This window comes from Dendrobates tinctorius, unplaced genomic scaffold, assembly GCF_039654945.1.
Source record: "Dendrobates tinctorius isolate UK_male_01 unplaced genomic scaffold, ASM3965494v1 ptg000116l, whole genome shotgun sequence".
Taxonomy (NCBI): domain Eukaryota; kingdom Metazoa; phylum Chordata; class Amphibia; order Anura; family Dendrobatidae; genus Dendrobates; species Dendrobates tinctorius.
The window spans coordinates 2,453,478-2,473,933 of NW_027361784.1; the positions used below are offsets into that span (position 1 = coordinate 2,453,478).

At 46.6% G+C, this 20,456-nt stretch overlaps 2 protein-coding genes across 2 annotated transcripts in view; both read left to right on the plus strand.

The window, feature by feature from the left end:
* Window positions 1–20,456, plus strand: part of ATP6V1C1 (ATPase H+ transporting V1 subunit C1) — a 131,594-nt gene that overhangs the window by 25,314 nt on the left and 85,824 nt on the right. The window lies entirely within an intron of this gene.
* Window positions 10,376–13,281, plus strand: LOC141101216 (uncharacterized). Its single transcript, XM_073590101.1, has 3 exons — window positions 10,376–10,501; window positions 10,630–10,825; window positions 11,514–13,281. The coding sequence occupies exon 3, from the start codon at window positions 12,019–12,021 to the stop codon at window positions 12,979–12,981; it is 963 nt and encodes a 320-aa protein (XP_073446202.1). The 5' UTR covers window positions 10,376–10,501; window positions 10,630–10,825; window positions 11,514–12,018; the 3' UTR covers window positions 12,982–13,281.

A 20,456-nucleotide genomic window follows, 5' to 3' on the forward strand; every position in this document is an offset into this window, starting at 1 on the left:
CGCCTCCAGTGGGGCGAATTTAAATAATAAAACGTGCAGATGGATACACCGCCTCCACCTGGCAAATTTAGGTGTTACACGTTAATATACATTCTGGAAACCCTGCCTCCAGTACGGCGAATTTAAATAATAAGGGGGACCTGGGAAACATTAACAATGGTGGGCCCTGCAATAGGGAATGGGGACATGGAGACCTCCTGCACTCCCCTGAGCCAGTGTCCCTGCACTCCTCACATTCCCTATACAGGCTCCGCACCTGTCGCCGCACGCGAACCTTAAACCCTTGCTCGCCCTGACCCTAAACCCTCACTAGGGAATTGGGCGGTGCGGAGACTAATCCCACCACTGCACTAATAACACACATGAGGTAAAGAGACAATACAGGGGGACACCACTTAGCTTTATGCTCTGTGCTTATGCTCCTGCAACAGAGCCCTCCACCTGCGTGCGTCTTCTCCTCCACCCGGATCCATCACCATAACAGGATCCTTCACCATAGTGCAGTCTTGGAGCAGAGTCCACCACCAGTTGCTGCTGCTTAGTAACAGAGTCCCAAAGATGAGTTCAGCTTCTGCCACGAAGGCAAGCATGCTTGAGTCCAGCTCAGCAGCCAAGTCCCACATGGTGAGTGCCACTCTCCATAGTCGCCACTCCACCAGTCCATGCAGACACTTCCTGCCGACACCATCACTGCGACCCCACCACGCCATGCCAGCCCTTCGTCCAGACACCATAGCTGACACACGTCCCCCCTGGCTAAGCTGCGCAGGACTCTTCCTCAGCTCCATCCTTCCACCAGGCTCTCACCAACTCAGAATTAATGAATGAATCAGTATCACCAGCAGTGATTACACACCCTGAGACTCATTTATAGAGCCCCACACCTGATATATAATTATGTGTGCATTAAACCTAAAGTGCAATACCACTAACCACCACCGGGGACAGTCAAGTCACCTTGGCAACTTGCCAAAAGGAAAAAAGTTCACTCTGTGCTTTTAAAACTGTCAGATCACCTCAGATCATGACACACAGGTTAGGTATGGGTAACATCTAATGTACATCTAATATACCTTGACATTCACAGCATTGTGTTGGTTAACAGTTGGAAGACTGACCCCTTTCTGGTCCTCTCTGGTACCAGAACGATACAAGGTCAAGTCCTTGCTCTACATGGATGACGTGACAGGTTTGCTTTGCGATGACGGGAGATCAGTCAATGCCCTCATCTAGATATGCGAGATCTCCGGACAACCTTCGGGGCTAAGGTCAACTGCAGGAAGTTTGAAGCCATTCTCTTTGGAGACTGGCAACTGGCCTCATCCATCCCTTTCTGCAACAACCAGCTGGATTTCATCAAGGTTCTTGTAGTCTGGTTCAGGAAAGAAGGAGCGGCCTTCAAGTATTGGGAAGAGCAATTTGCCAAGGTAAACCAGGGGATTGGACTATGAAGAATCAGATGCCTCACTTGTGAGGGAAAGGTACGGCCCATGCTGCAGTTCATGGCCTATGACTGTAATGCTTTGTCTGGGGTTCGAAGATGGACAGAGTGAAGTGGACCATCATGTTCAAGGAGCTTTGCAAGGGTGAGAAGGGCAATACTGACATTCCCGCCCTTCTGAGGACCTCTTTTGCGCTTTGACTGCATTCACTGAACGCTGTGAGTGAAGAAGAAAAGCTCTGCAGGAAGGTCCATATCTCGCTTCTTTCCTACCCCTACCACTGATGGATGCCCTGGTTTTACGGAGCTGTCGTCTGATTCATGGGCAAACACTAACTGGAGGGGCTCAAGCTCAATTTGTGGAAGCCAAAGACTATCAACAATCTCATCAGAGCCAAGGATGAAGAGGAGAACATTCCAGGTTTCCATGCAGACATGTTGAAATTGAAGTTGAAAATTAGTGTAGACTAATGAGTTGTCTAAAGGGCTGACCAAAGGGCACAAAGACCTGTCTTGGATGGCAATACAGAGCTGGCTGCCCCTCTGGTCATATATGCCGGGAACCTATCCAACCTGGTACTGCCCAAGGTGCCCATTGTGGAGGAAACATCTGTGCATGTCTTTTGGAATTTAAGTTTTGCACAGCGCCTGTTTGTTGTCCTAGAGGACGACCTGAGGAACTCTGTCCCCAAAGTCAGCGTATCATACATCAGTTTATTTATAGACTCTTACTTGGTGTTCATACTGTTAAGGCTTGGCGTCTTATGAACTGTTTTAAAGATGCTATTTGGGTCACCAGGAACCGGCTCATATTGAGGACCGAGAGCATGTCCATCTGTGACTGCCGGAGTCTTATCCACAGCCTACTCAGACACTATTCCATCTTGGATGGTCCGGATCATGACGACAAGGACAATGTGTTTCCTCCCCCTCTCCCCTCCATGTGTGTTGTCTTTCAATAAAGCTTTGGGCCTGTGATTTTAGCCTTCCCCTATCGTGGTTCCTCATACTTTATTGTTTAACTTGTTTTTTTTCAGCTAGCGTGTTTGTGTAGCATAGGAGTTTGACGTACAGTATAGTGCATCATTACCTTATGCTATGTAAGAACGATGTAGAATAATGTGTGTACTGGGCTGAGGTTCAGTACACTGTTTGTTATCCCTCTTGATAAATGCCTGTAAATAAAGATTTTATTGCCCTTCACATCAGCAATTAGTGACTAATTTGGCAGCGGTGACCTGTGGACCTACATGGGAAAGCATCTACCTACATAAGAAAGGTACATTTGAAGAAAAGAGCTAATTTATTTTCTCTCCCAAGTTTAGCAAATATCAAACGATGTAAAAAACATTCCACTATCTTAGTGAGTACAAGGAGAGTTGGAGTCTACTAACTTTGGCAGGATCGAATGCCCAGATGCCACATAGTTCATTTTCATCTTTGATCAAGAGGAAAAAAGGTTCTGCTCAGATTTTTAATCATCAAATGCCAATGTTTAGACCAAAAGATAAACCACAAGGAGTGGTAAAGTAGTTGAATGTTAAGGGTGTGTGCACACGTTGCGGATTCTGCTGCGGAATTTTCCGCGCAGATTTATCAAAATCCGCAGGTATATCTGCAGGTCAAAAAAGACCTGCTGTTTATCTGCGGATTTATTGCGGTTTAGCCTGCAGTTTTCCCCTGCGGTTTGACACCTGTCATGGAGCAGGAGCCAAACCGCTGCGGAATCCGCACAAAGAAGTGACATGCTGCAGATTTAAAACCGCAGCAAATCCGCACGGAAAATTCTGCACCGTGGGCACTGCGGTTTTCATTTTACATAGACTAAAAGGGTACTGTACAATGGATTCTGCTGCGGATCCGTAGGGCCAAATCTGCTGCGGATCCGCAGCAGAATCCGCAATGTGTGTACACATCCTAAAGAGGTTTTCAGGCTACAGAAAGCCTCTTTCCCTTGGCTGCAGTTTGTTTTAAAAATCAAACTATGCTTTACTCACCTTCCCTAGGTCCAGCGCCGAGTCTGTCCGTTATTGTCTGTAGCATTGACGTTATGTGGACCAGCGCTGGAGCCAATCCGTGAGCTCTGTGGGTCGCCCTCCCAGGGCTGTGGGGTACTCGGTACCGGGCCGGTGTCGGGGATGTGTCACAGCAGCGATGACCCGGTCCGTGGCCCTGGGCGCCCAAGCAATGGGGGATGTAGTTAATGGTAGAATAGTTCGTGACGCCACCCGTGGTGTTTGGCAAGTATGGTGTTAGGCCAAAGCTGCATACAGGTCCACTGGGACTGATGGTAGGGTGCAGCAAAGATGTACAAGCTCCCCACAGGTGGAGCTGTAGTCCCAGGGCAGTGTAGATGTAACCAGCACGGGGATGTTGCAGTGCTGGAAGCGTAGGGAACAGACAAGACACAGCGGTTGCAGTTTCTGTACCTTTACTGAGTATATGCAGTCCAGGGTCCTGATTACAGATGGTGTTGGAGCAGGTTATCCTGGAAGGAGATCAGGATTCTCTCTCAGCAGAAGGGCTGTGCAGTCTCCTTCCTAGCGCCTTGTGGTCTGAAGCACCCCAGCACTTAGTTACTCTGGAATGCCTCTCTTCAGATGTTCCTAGAACTATACTTGTATGACAGACAGCTGTAGCCTCTCTCGGGGACTCCTCTCCTGAGTCCTGGCTCTCTATTCAATTGCTGTTGTGTCCCAAGTCCCGGATGGGAGCAGGGCATTGACAGTCTCCTACTCCTCTGGTATCTGTGGCAGGACCGTTAGTATCTGTACCACCATGGAGACCAGGCTCCAGTTCTTACGCTCTCAGCTGAGGGAGCTCTCCTTCCTAGCTCAACCTCCAGCTTCGTTCCACACGTCTGCACACGTGGACCTCCTTCAACTAACTGACCACTCCTTCCTCTAAGCCCTCAGGGAGCACCCCCTCCCCTTCATCCTGGTTCAGAGTTCCCCCTGCTGGCTTGGAGTGGAACTGTGTTGCATGCATTAGGTTAACTGCTGGAGAGACCCATCACTGCTTCCAAGCCTGGCATTACCCTCCCCTGGAGGAAAGCAAGGCCAGTGTGGCGACCATACCCCTGGGGGCGCCACATCTGCAGCTCGTGATGTCAATGTGACGATAGTGCTGCAGACAATAACATACAATGGGAGCAGAGGTGGAGACTCAGCGCTGGACACAGAGATGATGAGTAAAACACAGTTTGATTTTTCAGCTACTGTTTGTTTCATCAGACTCTTATTTCAACTGTGTCAGCCTGCTGCACCAACGCCTTCTGTCCGTGCTGCATAGGTTCTGCTTTACCAGACCAAGGGCTTTGAGAATCCAACTCTCTTGACATATCCAATGTATCTCTACATCTAAAGATCTTTACTATTATTTGCAAATGACTTAAAAAGTTGCAAGTTCGATCATGCATTATACCTATGGAGAATCAGAACATTGTTAACTTTTCTCTGAGAAAGAAAAAACATTCTCTTTTCAGCACCATAGAGCGGCTTGAGGCAGCTTATTTACTAGGCTCTACCATAAGAGCAGCTCATTATGACATTACTCAGCACAAGTCACTCATTGCAACACTCACAGCGTGACTTAGCAGTAAAAGGAGACCTTCAAATTAGCCACATCGCCAGTATTTCAGGTTCGCAACTTGCTGCCATAGATCGGGTGACTGAAAGCAATAGGGTTGGAGTCAACAGTCTGCTTTGTTACATAAGGAATTACCGAGGATTATTTGATCAGTCTGACAAAAACTTGGTAAAAGGGATATAAATTATTTACAGTTCTTGTAAACTGATTACACAACATAGTCAAACTATGGTCGCAATGCAATAAGTGATCATCAGACTCAATGAAGGCCTTGATAGCATATCATTCCATGTGTGGCCCAGTATAGTCAATGGCTGACCACGGGGCTCAGAAAAAGTGGCACAGTACGTTTTATGGTGCTGCCACTATCTTACTGATGGGTCATCGTTTGGCAGTTGATCAGACATTGATTAGAGAGATCTCCATCTAGGATTAAAGGGAATCTGTCACCCCTTTTTTGAGATATCATATAATGATATCATTCAATTGTGTGTCACATAAGGATTCTCTTCGTACTTTTGCTTCCCCCTGACCCTGCACTTTTCATGCATAAATACCTTTTTTATATCGGTTCAGATGTATGTAAACTGCCACGGTCCGGTCCGCTGGGCGGGGCTTATTCACCTGCTCCCCCTCCCTGTCTTACTCTACACAAGAAGAAATGCAACTGACGAAAAGCAGTGAAAAAGTCCTCATATCACAAGGTAAAGTGCAAAGTAGGTTTTTATTGAAAGGTGAAACAAACAGAACATGGCTAAAAAGTGACATTGGTGGGAAAAGAAAGGCCGGGTAGCAATGGCAGCTCCAAATAAATAGTCATGAGAAATGCATGAACATTGTGAAGTGTCTAAATGTCTAAACATAAAAAGTGTTTGCCCATGAACGTGACCATAGCTACAGGGAAAGAAATCCCTAAATGAATGATGACAGGCAAAAACATACAATATGGTAATCAAGGGGACACTTACACAAGAAGGAGCAGCAAGGGAGACCACAGCCGTACCCCAACGCGCGTTTCGGCGATAATGCCTTCCTCATGCCCCCTTTTTCACTGCTTTTCGTCAGTTGCTATGGTTATATGCAGTGTGTTCTGCACTATCCATTCATGTGCTGGAATCTTGGTTGTGATTACCAACACATCTAAATCACTATGATTTTGATAACCCACTCCAGCACATTTTGCTGTCTTTCATTTTTACAAGAAGAAATGCGTAGAGCAAGACAGGGAGGGGGTGGAGCAGTTGAATAAGCCCCGCCCATCAGACCGGACCGTGGCAGTTTACATACATCTGAACCGATATAAAAAAAGGTATTTATGCATGAAAAGTGCAGGGTCAGAGGGAAGCAAAAGTACTAAGAGAATCCTTAAGTGACACACAATTGAATGATATCATTATATGATATCTCAAAAAAGGGGTGACAGATTCCCTTTAAGGTCATATTCTTGAATGCTTTCTTTTGGAAAGCTGGAGTGCACATCTATGAACTCCGCTCACTGTCTCTAGGAGCCATGGTCACACATGTGAACTACCTGTTTCTTACACAGATACAATTGATTGATGTTTAATTACTGTAAATGCCAATATACTTTACTATATTAGCACACAAAAGGGGTTGACTACTACTTGGACAATGCCTTCTTAAATACCTGAGGCCCCCAAGTGAAAAAAAAAAGAAAAAAAAAAAGATTATACTCAACTCCTGCACCAGTCATGTTCCAGGTATGTTGGTGCCAAGTCCATTGGCATTTGTGTGACATTATATAATATGAGGGATGGCGCCAATCAGAGACCAATAACTGGACACTGTCTGACAACATGCAGAAAGAAAAACAGTATTTCCACACTTGAGAACATGACCTAATGCTCTGATCACACCTGTATTATGGCACAACTAATGTCAAAAATAGTATAGACAGTCACCAATATAGAATCCCAACTTTCCTGTAAGTCAATGGTGTCCTTAGGCTTAGTTGGGATCATGCACAACATTGTGGTTACTGTTAAGAATAGGTGACATGGCTTGGATGTGAACGGAGCATACAGCTGGCCATACACTTTAGGTTGCTGTTAGACCCACATGCATGTGCAATCAATATGGAGTCATAAGCAAACTACATCCAGACACCTCTAACTGTAGGTAAACTTTTGTGACAACAAAGGGATCACACGTGTCAATCCAACATGGCCAACTCTTCCTTCCGTTTTCTATCTGTCGTTGAGGGAGTCAAGAAACTCTCATACACATTACTTGATCATCCGCTTGCAACAAAATAGTACGGCCATCCTGAAGGTTGTTTTCTCAGGCCTATAATTACAATTATAATTGGCTCATTCCTAGCATTGGCCTGTGTAAACATACAGTAGAAGCATCAAGGACTGGTGTTAGGGGGAACAAACTGAGCTATTGCCCAAGAACCCCATTAAAAAAATGGACCCAGCCATTACAAGCCAGAAAGTGCACTTGTAGCGGTGCCTGAACTACATCACAGGGCAGGACTCAAATATGGTACATTAGACAAGGAGGCAGAAATAACATATTGAAAGACAAAGGATTATATGCCAGAAAATAAGATTAACAGTTATTGTAATGATAAAAGCATTAACAGATACAGAGAGAGATAGTTGGAGCATGTCACACAAGCCCAGCTATTGCAATGCAAAGTACAATTCAAATAGTATAAACAATTTCTACAAACTACTCTCTTAACTTTCTACCTGGCTTCCCATAATCAGGCCTTGCTGCTACAGCGTCCTAGCTAAATAAGCCTGCTCTACACCCTAACACAGGTGAACACCGGTGTCTCACTCACAGTTCCGTAGAGCTTAGAAAAAGTCTCAAAGCTGCTGCTTGGTCCTGATGTAGTGGAGCTGAATTTGTAGTGTCGAGATCTTCCTTCAGGTTAACTGATCCATCTTGTTTCAACTTTCAATGTTCAGAGATTACTGACACCACAGTGTGTTTTTCTCTTTCCTTCTGACATGGTGCTGGTGATCGATCCTGCGGTAACTAGGCACTATTTTCTCCCTTGAATCCGTTTACCAGTCACTCATTGTTAGGACACACTTATTGTCCTGCCTGTCTCTCACAGGCACTAGGCTTCCTCTCCTCTTCTCCTGAATTGACAAACTTCCTGCTTCTTGTTCAAAACCAACACACAGCAAGCTGTAGTGGAGAAAGAACTAGTTCAAGTGCAGACAAATCATAGGGGAGCTTTGTCTTTTAAAGTCACAGTGTAATTCAGCTCTTAGCAGGGGCTGACCCCCTACACATTGATCATTTAGAGGGTGACTGAGGACATCGTGGTAGCAGAGGGTTAACGTGAAGTGTCATATGCTTATATATTATGTTCTATGTTTGATAAAGGAATGTTACACTTTATCCTTATGGCCAGTTTGTGTTTGCCTGGAGGCTCTGCCTCAAGGCCGTCTCGGGAATGGTGGAGGTCTGTCCACTAGAAGAACTGTTACCGGCATGGAGATATAGTTTGCATTACAAAGGGAAGCACACAGTTAACCCCTCCCACTAGTTGGGAGGGGTTAGATAAGTCAATTGGAGAAGTATTTCCTGCTAGACAATACGTTAACAGGTTCTAAGACGGTAGATGCAGCAGAGGTGAAAAGGTTCTGTCAGTGCCAAGTCTCCCAACTGTATGAGAACACATCTGAAGGCTCATGAGGACACTGGACCAGTCTTTGGCCTAAGGCCCGGAAGAGGTATTGAGTGCAATATTTCTGTGCCCCATGTGAGGAAGATGTCAGCCGGGTCTCAGCGAAAGGAGGAAGATGGTGGGATTCAGAAAAGCTGTACTTCCGGTTAGGAAGTCCCTGGTACCAACAGTGAAGGTTAAGGCAGGGGCAGGTAGGGCACAATAAAGGCAAGGTCTGACTGTACACAGGACAAAGTGAACATCACCAAAAGGGACTCGATCTGTATGCTGAAGTCATGCGTAACCGAATTGCACAGTAAAGCTGAACCTGTTAAACCGGACCCAAGGTCTCCTGTCTTGCTTGTAGCCAGATCTGGTCTCATGGATGGGGAGGTAACAAGAACTTCAGAATGAAACGTTAGTAAACCACGAACTCCACAGCACAACACCCTACACCTGTCTGACTCTTGTTTAAAAGAGAAGTTTCAGGGCAAATATAACTCAGTTCCGGACCACAACAAACCAGTCCTGTACCCCCCCTTCAAGTGGCACTATAAACAGGGTTGGGCTCAGGAAAACGAGGAAACCAAAAAACAGAAGCATGAAAATGCAAAACTAAGTACGGTACCTTAAATGAGAACAAATTGGCAGACAGTGGCTTGAGCTCTAAAATGGCAGATGGCGGCACAATTCTCAAGATGTCAGACAGCAACGTGAGTCCCAAGATGGCGACTACGAAGGGTCTGGAGAGGGGAGATCCTGCCCATTATGGGAGTGGTCAGTGTCCGATGGTGTGAAAACAGTGTGCATGGCCCACCGAAGTGACGACCTCCAAGAGGTGTAGCAGATACAAAATCCAACACAGAAAAGGTGAAGCAGCACAGCAGAAAGTGCAATCCAGGAAGAGAGATGCCTCCCCTGGCAAATGACGAGAGTGATGGGTGTATCTAGAGGCGAAGTCACAGGGAGTGTTAACAGAGGTTCTAGCTGCGTCATTGGTGTGACCATCAGAAGGGCAGAGTCATCCGGTTGTAAGGTGCTCCGGAACTGACTTGTTAGGCTGGTTTCACATTTGCGTTTTTTAGCGCTGGAAAAAAACGTATACGTGCGCATGCGATTTTTCCCCTATATTTAACATGGGTGCGCATACCTGCGCGCTTGTAAGCGCATGTATGCGATTTTCATGCGCTGCGTTTTTTTGGGGTGTGCGTTGGTATTTTCCAGATGCAGCATGTTGCATTTTTTGGCCCTGGAAAAAATCGCATGCGCACGTATGCGCACGTTTTGCGCTAAAAATGGCCATTATAGCCTATGGATGCGCATACGTGCGCACTGGCATGCGCAGGTATGCGTTTTTTTAGCGCTGCGTTTTTTGGGTGGTGTCCACTTTTTATCCTAGTTAGAATCTTCTAAAGTCAAAAAAAAAAAGTCTATATAAAGGAGGTGCCTGCCAAAACTCTGCCACTACTACACTGACAGATTGAAGAGCAGACAGTCAACCAAGAACCCATTATATCAGCGAAGAATGTGAGTATATTACATTATATGCCTGTCCTTTTAAATGATGTATGTACTAATGATTTTTATTATTTTTACATGCAGTATGTCTTCAGAATCCGAGTATTCCCCATAGCGGCAGGAATTGGCGCAAGCAGACCGTGAGGTGATTATTTTCGTGCATCTGGTAAGTATATCTGCTGCTTCTCCAAATCTCTTACGTTTTTTTCAACTTTCTTAAGGCATCGTCATCATCATCTGCGGACGGGACTAGTGAGGGCGAAGAGCAGGAGCAGCGAAGCCAAGTCCCGGTGGTGATACGGAATGTAAGTATCAAATGATTTGTAATGTTCTTTATTTTTTATCTTCTATTTTTACTCTTTTTTTTGTTTCTTTTTTTGTAACTTTTTATTCAATTTAAATTTGATTATTCTAATGAATGTGTTTTGTCTAGGTTCCACAACGGGATGAAGACGTCTACCTGGATAATGAGCAGCTCATCAGCCTGGTCCAGGAGCGTTCGCCGTTGTGGGACAGCCGTGACCGGCTGTACAAGGACAATGTGGTGACCCGGCGGCTATGGAATGAGGTGGCCGCAGTGTTGATGGATGGCTGGGACAGCGCCACAGCATCCTCCAAAAAGGCGTTTAGTGAGTATTTCCCTGCTCTGTATTGTGCCGCAGTGACTGTTGTCCTTGACGGCACTGTTGGGTTTCGTGCTAGGCGTATTCTAGCAGGAAACCCAACAGTGTCATCGGGGTCTACAGTGACTGCTTTGAGTATTGTATTGCTACATTGTGCCGCAGTGACTGTTGTCCTTGACGGCACTGTTGGGTTTCGTGCTAGGTGTATTCTAGCAGGAAACCCAACAGTGTCATCGGGGTCTACAGTGACTGCTTTGAGTATTGTATTGCTACATTGTGCCGCAGTGACTGTTGTCCTTGACGGCACTGTTGGGTTTCGTGCTAGGCGTATTCTAGCAGGAAACCCAACAGTGTCATCGGGGTCTACAGTGACTGCTTTGAGTATTGTATTGCTACATTGTGCCGCAGTGACTGTTGTCCTTGACGGCACTGTTGGGTTTCGTGCTAGGCGTATTCTAGCAGGAAACCCAACAGTGTCATCGGGGTCTACAGTGACTGCTTTGAGTATTGTATTGCTACATTGTGCCGCAGTGACTGTTGTCCTTGACGGCACTGTTGGGTTTCGTGCTAGGTGTATTCTAGCAGGAAACCCAACAGTGTCATCGGGGTCTACAGTGACTGCTTTGAGTATTGTATTGCTACATTGTGCCGCAGTGACTGTTGTCCTTGACGGCACTGTTTTTTTTATCAACAGTGGACAAAGTCCGAACACGTTGGCGTTCGATCAAGGACCACTTCAACAGTGATGTTCGTGCTGAGGGCCAGGTTCGCAGTGGATCTGCGTCAAGGACCAGAACTAGATACCGTCACTATCACGCGTTGCAGTTCCTAAGACCGGTCCTTGCCACAAGATCGTAAGTATTATACATTTTGGGTTTTTATTTTTATTAATCTGTGTTTTTCTAATCCACAGCTGATGCTTCTTGTAAAGGCATGGTAGTAATGATTTTACTTTCTTCCACAGCACCTGGAGCAGCACCCTGCAACCTGGCCCTGGAGCGGTCCTTCCTCGGACGTCCTCTGACCCGTCCCAGCCATCCGACAGCCAGGAAGCACCTTGCAGGTCAACCACACACACAGCTGGTGACCAGGAAGCTGGGCCATCAGGTGTTCCCCTGTCCCAGGTCTCTGCCACTGGTTATGCGGGCACTACCCGCCAGCGGCAGAGGGCCTTGGACAGGAATGTCTTGCCCGAGTTTATGCATTTGAGCGAGACATTTAATTCCAGCCTCAAGTCACTGTCCGACAGAGTTGAAAGCGGTTTTGCACTCATGGAACGTGGTTTTAACCACTTTGAACACCGCTTCAATTCTGTAGAACAGCGCCTTGACCGTCTGGAGGCCGACCTCAACAGACCAGCACACCATTTTTTTAGTAAGATTGAAAAGGGCATGGCGGAACACCTTAGTCCTGATCAACAGCTGAATGTGCTGCAGGCCTGCAACAATGCTTTCTTGCAGGCTATGCAGCATAATCGGTACGGTCAGCAGTCAGTGGTGTCCTTTCCACCTGTGCCACCATTGACTCGCTTCACCTCACTACCTACTTGTGCTGCATACCACTGCACGGACACCTCTATTCAAAGCCAGGACACCCACCGTTACACCACCACAAGTCTGAGTGCAGCTGGTCACTTCACCGACACCACCATGGCAAGCGCTGCTCCTGTCTGGAGCACCACCGCCAATCCCATGCATGCGTGGAGCTCAGCCACCACTAGGCAAACATGGAACAGCCCTGCCGCTACAACAACATGTAGTAGCCCTGCCACCACCACTCTGCAAACCTGGACCATCACTGCCGCCACCAGTCCTCCTGCAAGGACGAGCACTGACAATGAAGAGCAGCAGCAGCCACCTCAGCAGCAGCAGCCACCTCAGCAGCAGCCACCTCAGCAGCAGCCGCCACCTCAGCAGCAGCAGCAACCACCTCAGCAGCAGCCACCTCAGCAGCAGCCGCCACCTCAGCAGCAGCAGCCACCTCAGCAGCAGCCGCCACCTCAGCAGCAGCCGCCACCTCAGCAGCAGCAGCCGCCACCTCAACAGCAGCAGCCATACCAGCAGACGGGGGACCTACATTCCATATTTGCCCCTAGTTCAAGGCGAAATCAATCAAGGCGGGCATTGGGCCAAAGTCGGTCCAGGCACACAAGCCTACGGTGACATGCCATTACAACTAATGTACCAGAACAGATTTCCTCTCCTACAAGTGTTCCTAGTTTAATTCCCTTAACTGGACTACCTTCCCCCACAAGTTTTGTTGCCCCTTCCCCTCAAACACCGTCTTCAACTGCAAGTGTTGCATATTCCCTGCACACCCCCAAATTGAAACCATCTGCCCCCAAACGCCGTAAAAAATAATTTTTAGGTTTATTTTTGTGATAAAAAATAAATTTACATTTGTGGTTCACCATTACTAAGTTTCATTAATGTTGTTTGCGCCGCTCACACACACTGATGGGTAAATACATGTTAAAAACCAACCCAAGGCCTAGTATAGTCATATGTGAAATAACATGGACTAGTATAGTCATTCCAAGGCCTAGTGTAATAACTCTAGTTTTACCAACTAGAATCTGGTTTCATGAAAAACAAACTGTTGAAACTTGTCTAAAAAATAAGTTTCTTTCTAGTTTCACCAGTTTGTTTTTTGTGAAACAAGATGCTAGTTGTTAAAAATCGAGTTATTACAGTAGGCCTTGGTATGACTATACTAGGCCGTGGTATTTCACATATTACTATACTACTAGCCCCAAGGCCTACTATACTCATATTTGAAATACCACGGCCTAGTATAATCATTCCAAGGCCTAGTGTAATAACTCTAGTTTTACCAACTAGAATCTGGTTTCATGAAAAACAAACTGTTGAAACTTGTCTTAAAAATAATTATCTTTCTAGTTTCACCAGTTTGTTTTTTGTGAAACAAGATTGTTAAAAATCGAGTTATTACAGTAGGCCTTGGTATGACTATACTAGGCCGTGGCATTTCACATATTACTATACTACTAGCCCCAAGGCCTACTATACTCATATTTGAAATACCACGGCCTAGTATAGTCATTCCAAGGCCTAGTGTAATAACTCTAGTTTTACCAACTAGAATCTGGTTTCATGAAAAACAAACTGTTGAAACTTGTCAAGTCTGGGCCGTGCCCAGAATTCGCCATCTGGAAACAAGAATCCCAAAAGCACACTCGACAGTTCTTCTGGCCCTGGTCAGCCTGTAATTAAATATTTTTTTGGTGTGGTCCAAGTCCCGGCTGGAGTAGGGTTTCAGTAAGTTTCCGCACATTTGAAAAGCCTCATCGCCAACCATTACAAAGGGCAGTGGCGGAGCTTCGGTGTGAGGAAGAGGCCGTGGCATAGGGAAATTAAATTGGTTGCCATACAACCTCCGGCCCATGTCTGAGTTTTTAAAAGCCTGTGAGTCATTACCACGGCCAAATGCTCCAATGTCCACTGCTACAAACATACATCCGGCATCCGCAATCGCAATGAGTACTATTGAAAAGTACTTTTTGTAATTATAGTACTCAGATCCCGTTCTTTGGGGTTTGATGATCCGTATGTGTTTACCATCAACAGCTCCCAAACAGTTGGGAAAATTGCATACTGTCCAGAATTTGTCAGCAATTTCCATCCACTTTTCAGCGGTGGGCAGGGGCATAAATTCTGGGCAAAGAACATTCCAGAGAGCCCGGCAGGTGTCAGCAACAATTCCAGACAAGGTAGAGATTCCAATACGGTACTGGAAGTGTAGTGAAGATAGGGTTTCTCCAGTCGCCAGGAATCTGTGAACAGACAAAGAAGTAAAATTAATATTTATGTATATTATTTTAAAAAACTATAAAATAAAATATTAGTACATTTACGAAAACTAATTACCCAAGGTTTTGAATACTAAATTTAAAAAAAAACCCATCAGACCGCACCCCTTGGTTTTTAAAACATACCGTAATGTCACCGTTCCTCAGGAGGAATCGCACGACGGAGCTGTGTGTCCTGTCTCCGGATGGATTGTTGGACACGAGCAAGCAAATCCAAGAAACTTTCGTGGGACATCCGGATATAATCTGTAAATTTCTCCGGGTTTGCCTGTAGCTCGCTGTAGAGGGTGTGGTATGCCCCACGGCTCTCCCGGAGTTCAACAATCGGATGTATCCACATACGCCGCCGTCTTCGCTGCCTCTCTCTCTTCCTTTGTTCATGGCAAGCAACTGCATACGCCTGAGCCATCGCGATGTCCAAATCCAAGTTGAAGTGAAAACTCTTCCAGCGCAGATCCATGGTCACGAGAAGAATCAAGCAAATGTGAAGAATACTGTAGACAGGGTCTATATATATTAACATACCACACCCACAATGAAGTCCCATTGGTCTTGTGTGTTGTTGAATGGTTGTTTTTTCTTTTTTTGTGGGGTTTTTCCAAAATCTGTAAAAAAACGCAAACGCACAAAAAACGCATACAAACGCGCAAAAACGCTGCGTTTTTTTCCTGCATGCGCATTAAAATGCTGGAAAAAAACGCAGCGTTTGTATGCATTTGTATGCGTTTTTTTAATGCGTTTTTTTGCGGGAAAAACGCGCTGCAAAAAAAAGCAAGTGTGAAACTAAAAACGCATACAAAAGCATACAACTGCTGCGTTTTTTTCAAGCATTTTTATGAGCATGCATGAAAAAAACGCAGCGTTTTTATGCGTTTGTAAGCGTTTTTAGTGCGTTTTTACCGCGTTTGCGTTTTTTCCAAACATTAGGTGGCCCCTCACACTAACCCAAACCATGACTTTACTAACCCTAACCCTAGCCCTAACCCTTAACCAAACCATACCCTAACCCTAACCCTTAACCAAACCATACCCTAACCCTAACCCTTAACCAAACCATACCCTAACCCTGACCCTAACCCTAACCCTGACCCTGACCCTAACCCTGACCCTAACCCTAACCCTAACCCTTAACCAAACCATACCGATCCTAACCCTAACCCTGACCCTGACCCTAACCCTAACCCTTAACCAAACCATACCCTGATCCTAACCCTAACCCTGACCCTGACCCTAACCCTAACCCTAAACCCCTTAACTAACCCTAACTCTAACCCAAACCCCTAAATTCCATTGTCTAAACTAATGTTAAAAAAAAAAACGCATGTGCAAAAAAACGCATACATAAGCATGCCAATGCGCACGTATGCGCATCCATAGGCTATAATGGCCATTTTTAGCGCAAAACGTGCGCATATGTGCGCATGCGCTTTTTTGCAGGGCCAAAAAATGCAACATGCTGCGTCTGGAAAATACAAACGCACACCCCAAAAAAACGCAGCGCATGAAAATCGCATACGTGCGCATGCCAGCGCGCAGGTATGCGCACCCATGTTAAATATAGGGGAAAAAACGCATGCGCAGGTATGCGTTTTTTTCCAGCGCAAAAAAACGCAAATGTGAAACCAGCCTTAGCGCCATTTTTCTTCCAGCATCGGTGCCGTGAAGACACATGCGACTCTTCCCTGAAGATGAGGCAAAAATACTGCAAGATTGAGAACGCTGAGATGGACTGCTTGTCTAAAGCAGGAGTCACACATAGCAATCTCGCTAGCGATATCGCTGCTGAGTCACAACTTTTGTGACACAACAGCGATCTCACCAGCGAGATCGCTGTGTGTGACAGCAATCAGCGACCGGCACCCCTGCCTCTGGACAAATTTTTCGTCGCTGGTCTCCCGCTGGCCAGCACGCATCGCTGCGTGACAGGCGGGAGACCTGCGATCAGCTGTAAAAAATAATAGAAAAAATAAAAAAAAATTGTTATCCTCACCTTCCGATGTCCCGCGCAGCCATCCCACCTCTCTCCACGCTCCTGGTCCCAGTGATCCTTTGCACGAATGACCGCGAGACGTCGCGCTGCCGCAAGACCGTGACATTCTTGCGGTCATTCTCGCAAAGGATTACTGGGACTGGAGCGTGGAGAGAGGCAGGATGGCCGCGCGGGACGTCGGAAAGTGAGAATAACAATATTTTTTATTTTAATTCTATTTTTTTACAGGGATATGGCATCAGCGCTAATGAACACAGCGATGCCGGGCGCTCGGCATCGCTGTGCTGATCGCTGGTGAAGCTGTCTGTTTGACAGCTCACCAGCGATCACATAGCGACTTACCAGCGATCCTGACACGTTGATATCGTTGTCGGGATCGCTGGTAAGTCGCTAGGTGTGACTCCAGCTTAACAAAGACATCATCTTTTTTTTACAACCCAAGGGATGCCACAGGAAAAATGCCCAGCGAGGCCATGGAAGCGGGATCTTCGCTGACAGTAGCGATTCAGTGGGAGTTGACACCACAGTCACTGTTATGCCTGATCCAACTTGAGGTCCGGTTAATTTACTGGATCAGATGCCGGAGGAAGACTGTATGTCAGCCCTGGAACATATGTCATCCTCAGGTCAGTCTATCCCTGCTGGGCTGTCCGACCTGTCCCCAGAGGCCAAGGGGGAGGAGGAAGCTCCGCTACCTGCCCCCACAACCGTGCAATGGGCTCAGCCCAAGACTTTTGACTGGGACCAAGGATGGTGGGACACCCCCAATTCCTGAGAGGCCGAATTTCGCTGGGTTCCGGTGGCCGCAAGAGCAACTGGCTGTAGTGGAGGAGCGCTAGCCAGCCGATGTTCTAGCCCGGGAATGGCTGACCGGCCCAAGGAGATCTGCATTAGAAGAACAATGCACAGAAGGCTGAGTAGTGGACTTTAATTACATCAAGGAGTACGAATTCATAAAGGAACAAGAAACCGGGAAACATTGCCCTACTGTTTCCATAGTCTGTATGTGTGCAGAAAAGTGAACTTTTGCAAGTTGTGGTTTAAGAAGGACTAGTACTCTGTGGGGGTCACGCGACCAGCCTCCAGCGAAGAGATGGAAAAGTGCGAGGAGGAGGCATATTTAGAAAGAGCTTATTACCATGATTTTTAAAGGATCAAAAGGGTGAAGTGGTCAAAAATTATGTTGAGAAGGCCGAACTTTTATATTCCTATTTTGCATCCGTGTTCTCTAAGACAGCAAAACACATACAACAACCATGGAGGTGGGACCGACCTCCATCCTCCAACACCTGGGAAGCCTGAAAAAAGAAGTCAAAGTAGTGGACGTTTCCAGGTGTTCCCAGGTATTTCTTCTTTTCCTGGTTTTTCTCCTGTATGGCCAGGTTCCAGAGGCCATTCCCTGAGTCACCATTACCCGGACTCAGCAAGTGCTCCAGTGTCCCAGTTCTCTCAGTATCCGGTTGCTACATAGGGGCCTGTTTCCCCATCCTTAATAGGACATGGACACTCCTGTCGGGTCACTCCGCTTATGTTACCGACTGTAGTAAAGAGACGAAGATGTCATGCACAGGAGAAGAAAAGAGACGCTTTGGACTGGTTTGTGTGCTGTGTTTTATGGGTGTTATATTTATACTGTCTGATAGTCAGGGACGACTATATTTTGCCATGAGGCTATGTAGGGGGATTACAAGACATGTCATGGCAACCGAGGGTTAATGTGAAGCGTGATATGTTAATAAGTTTTGTTATATGCTTGATAAAGGAATGCATTTTATTCCTATGGCCAGTTTGTGCTCTCCTTGAGGCTCTGCCTCAATGCCATCCCTGGGAATGGAGGAGGGAACAATTACCAGCAAAGGGATATAATTTGTATCATACATGGAAACATACAGTTAATACAAGGGACTAGACCACTAGTTGGGAGGGTGTAGATCAGTTAATAGAAATGCTTCCTGTTTCTTGAGGGTGAGAGTAGAGTTTTGGAGTCTAGTCAAATTCAGAGTCAGAGATGTGAGTGGAGTTTAGAGGAAGGCTAGACACTACAGTGTTAACTTGTTCTAAGACAGTGGATGCAGTAGAGGCGAAAAGGTTCTGTCAGTGTCAAGTCTTCCAACTGTATGAGGACACATCTGAGGGTTCGTTAGGATGCTGGGGCAGTCTTGGGCCTAGGGCCCGGAAGAGGTATTGCGTGCAATATTTCTGTCTCCCCTGTGAGGAACATGTCTGCTGGGCCTCTGGGAAAGGAGAGGATGGTGGGTTTCAAGAAAGCTGTACTGCTGGATAGGAAGTCAATGGTATCAACAGTGAAGGTTGAGGCAGGTTGGGCAAAACAGAGGTAGACTGACTGTATACAGGACAAAAGGAAACATCACCAAAAACGACCCTGTCTCTGTCTGTATGCTGCAGCCGCGTGTAACCGAATGGCATAATAAAACTAAACCTGTTAAACTGTACTCTAGGTCTCCTGTCTTGTTGGTAGCTGGATCTGGTCCAATGGACAGGTAGGTAACAAGGACTCCCAAACAAAATGTGAGTAAAACACAAACTCCACAGCACAACACCCTATACACCTGTCTTGACTACTGTTAAGAAAAGGGGTTTCAGGGCAAAGAGAACTCAGTTCCGGCCAACAGCAAACTGACTCTGTACCCCTCTTCCATAATTCCAGTCCTTTATTATCAGTGCAGTTTCTGAGGTTAAACATATAAAGGGACGACTGGTGACGTCACAGTCACGCAACCAAAGGTCCTCCACCCTGTAGGTGCACAGAAGAACTGACTGAACAGGGTAGAGCCTAGTATTGCAGCTTGTTCTTTAATTGCTCCTGACACTCGTGCACAAGCACGCAGTGTTCACGACTGAACACTGCGGCATGTGCAATGAAGGCTTACGCCCTGAAGTGTGCCAGCGTCACAACGTCCTACGTGGGCGGAATTAGCACACTCTTCACCCCAGTCCCACCGAAAGGAATGGCAGCCCCACCGACAAGAATGTGTATGTCCAAGTTCCTCATGTGAAGTATATGCCCCCAAGACTCTTGCGATGTATGCCCCAAGCCCCGCTGGGATGTATATGCCGCTAGCCCCTCCTGTGATGTATATGCCCCCAGCGTCTCCAGTGATGTATATGCCCCCGGCGTTTCCTGTGATATATGTGCGCCGGCATCTACTGTGATATATATGCCCCGGCATCTCTTGTAATGTATGTGCCCCGGTGTGTCCTGTGATGTACATGCTCCCAGCCCATTCTATGATGTGTATTGGTGTCTCCTGTGATGTATATGCCTCAGCGTCTCTTGTAATGTATGTGCCCCGGTGTCTCCTGTGATGTGTATGTCTTAGCATCTCCTGTGATTTATATGCACCAGCGTCTCCTGTGATATATATGCCCCAGCATCTCATTTGATGTGTGTGCCCCCATCCTCTAATGTGATGTAAATGCCCCCAGTCACTCCTGTGATGTATATACCCCTACCCCTGCGTCTCCTGAGATGTATGTGCCTCGGCATCTCCTGTGATGTATATGTCACGATTTGACTGGTGAGTGACCTAGGACTAGGGGGCACCTTTTCTTGCCCTAATTCTAGGGGGCGCCCTAGCTCGCCCTGTTCCCCGGGATTCTTTAGATGGTGAAGATGCCGGGGCCTCCGCCCTTGCCTTATCTCCTACAACAGTCCTACGTCTGTCCCCCTCCCCCACCCGGTGAAGAGAGGCGCCACTGTGTACTGCAGTACACCAACCCGACAGACAGGGGGACAAAGACAAGGGTAAAAAGATAACTCCACACACACAAAATATACACTCACATACAACCGAGGT

Bases quoted from the DNA above. Each gene is read 5' to 3' on its own strand.
- LOC141101216 (XM_073590101.1), top strand. From the start codon at position 12,019: ATGCATTTGAGCGAGACATTTAATTCCAGCCTCAAGTCACTGTCCGAC.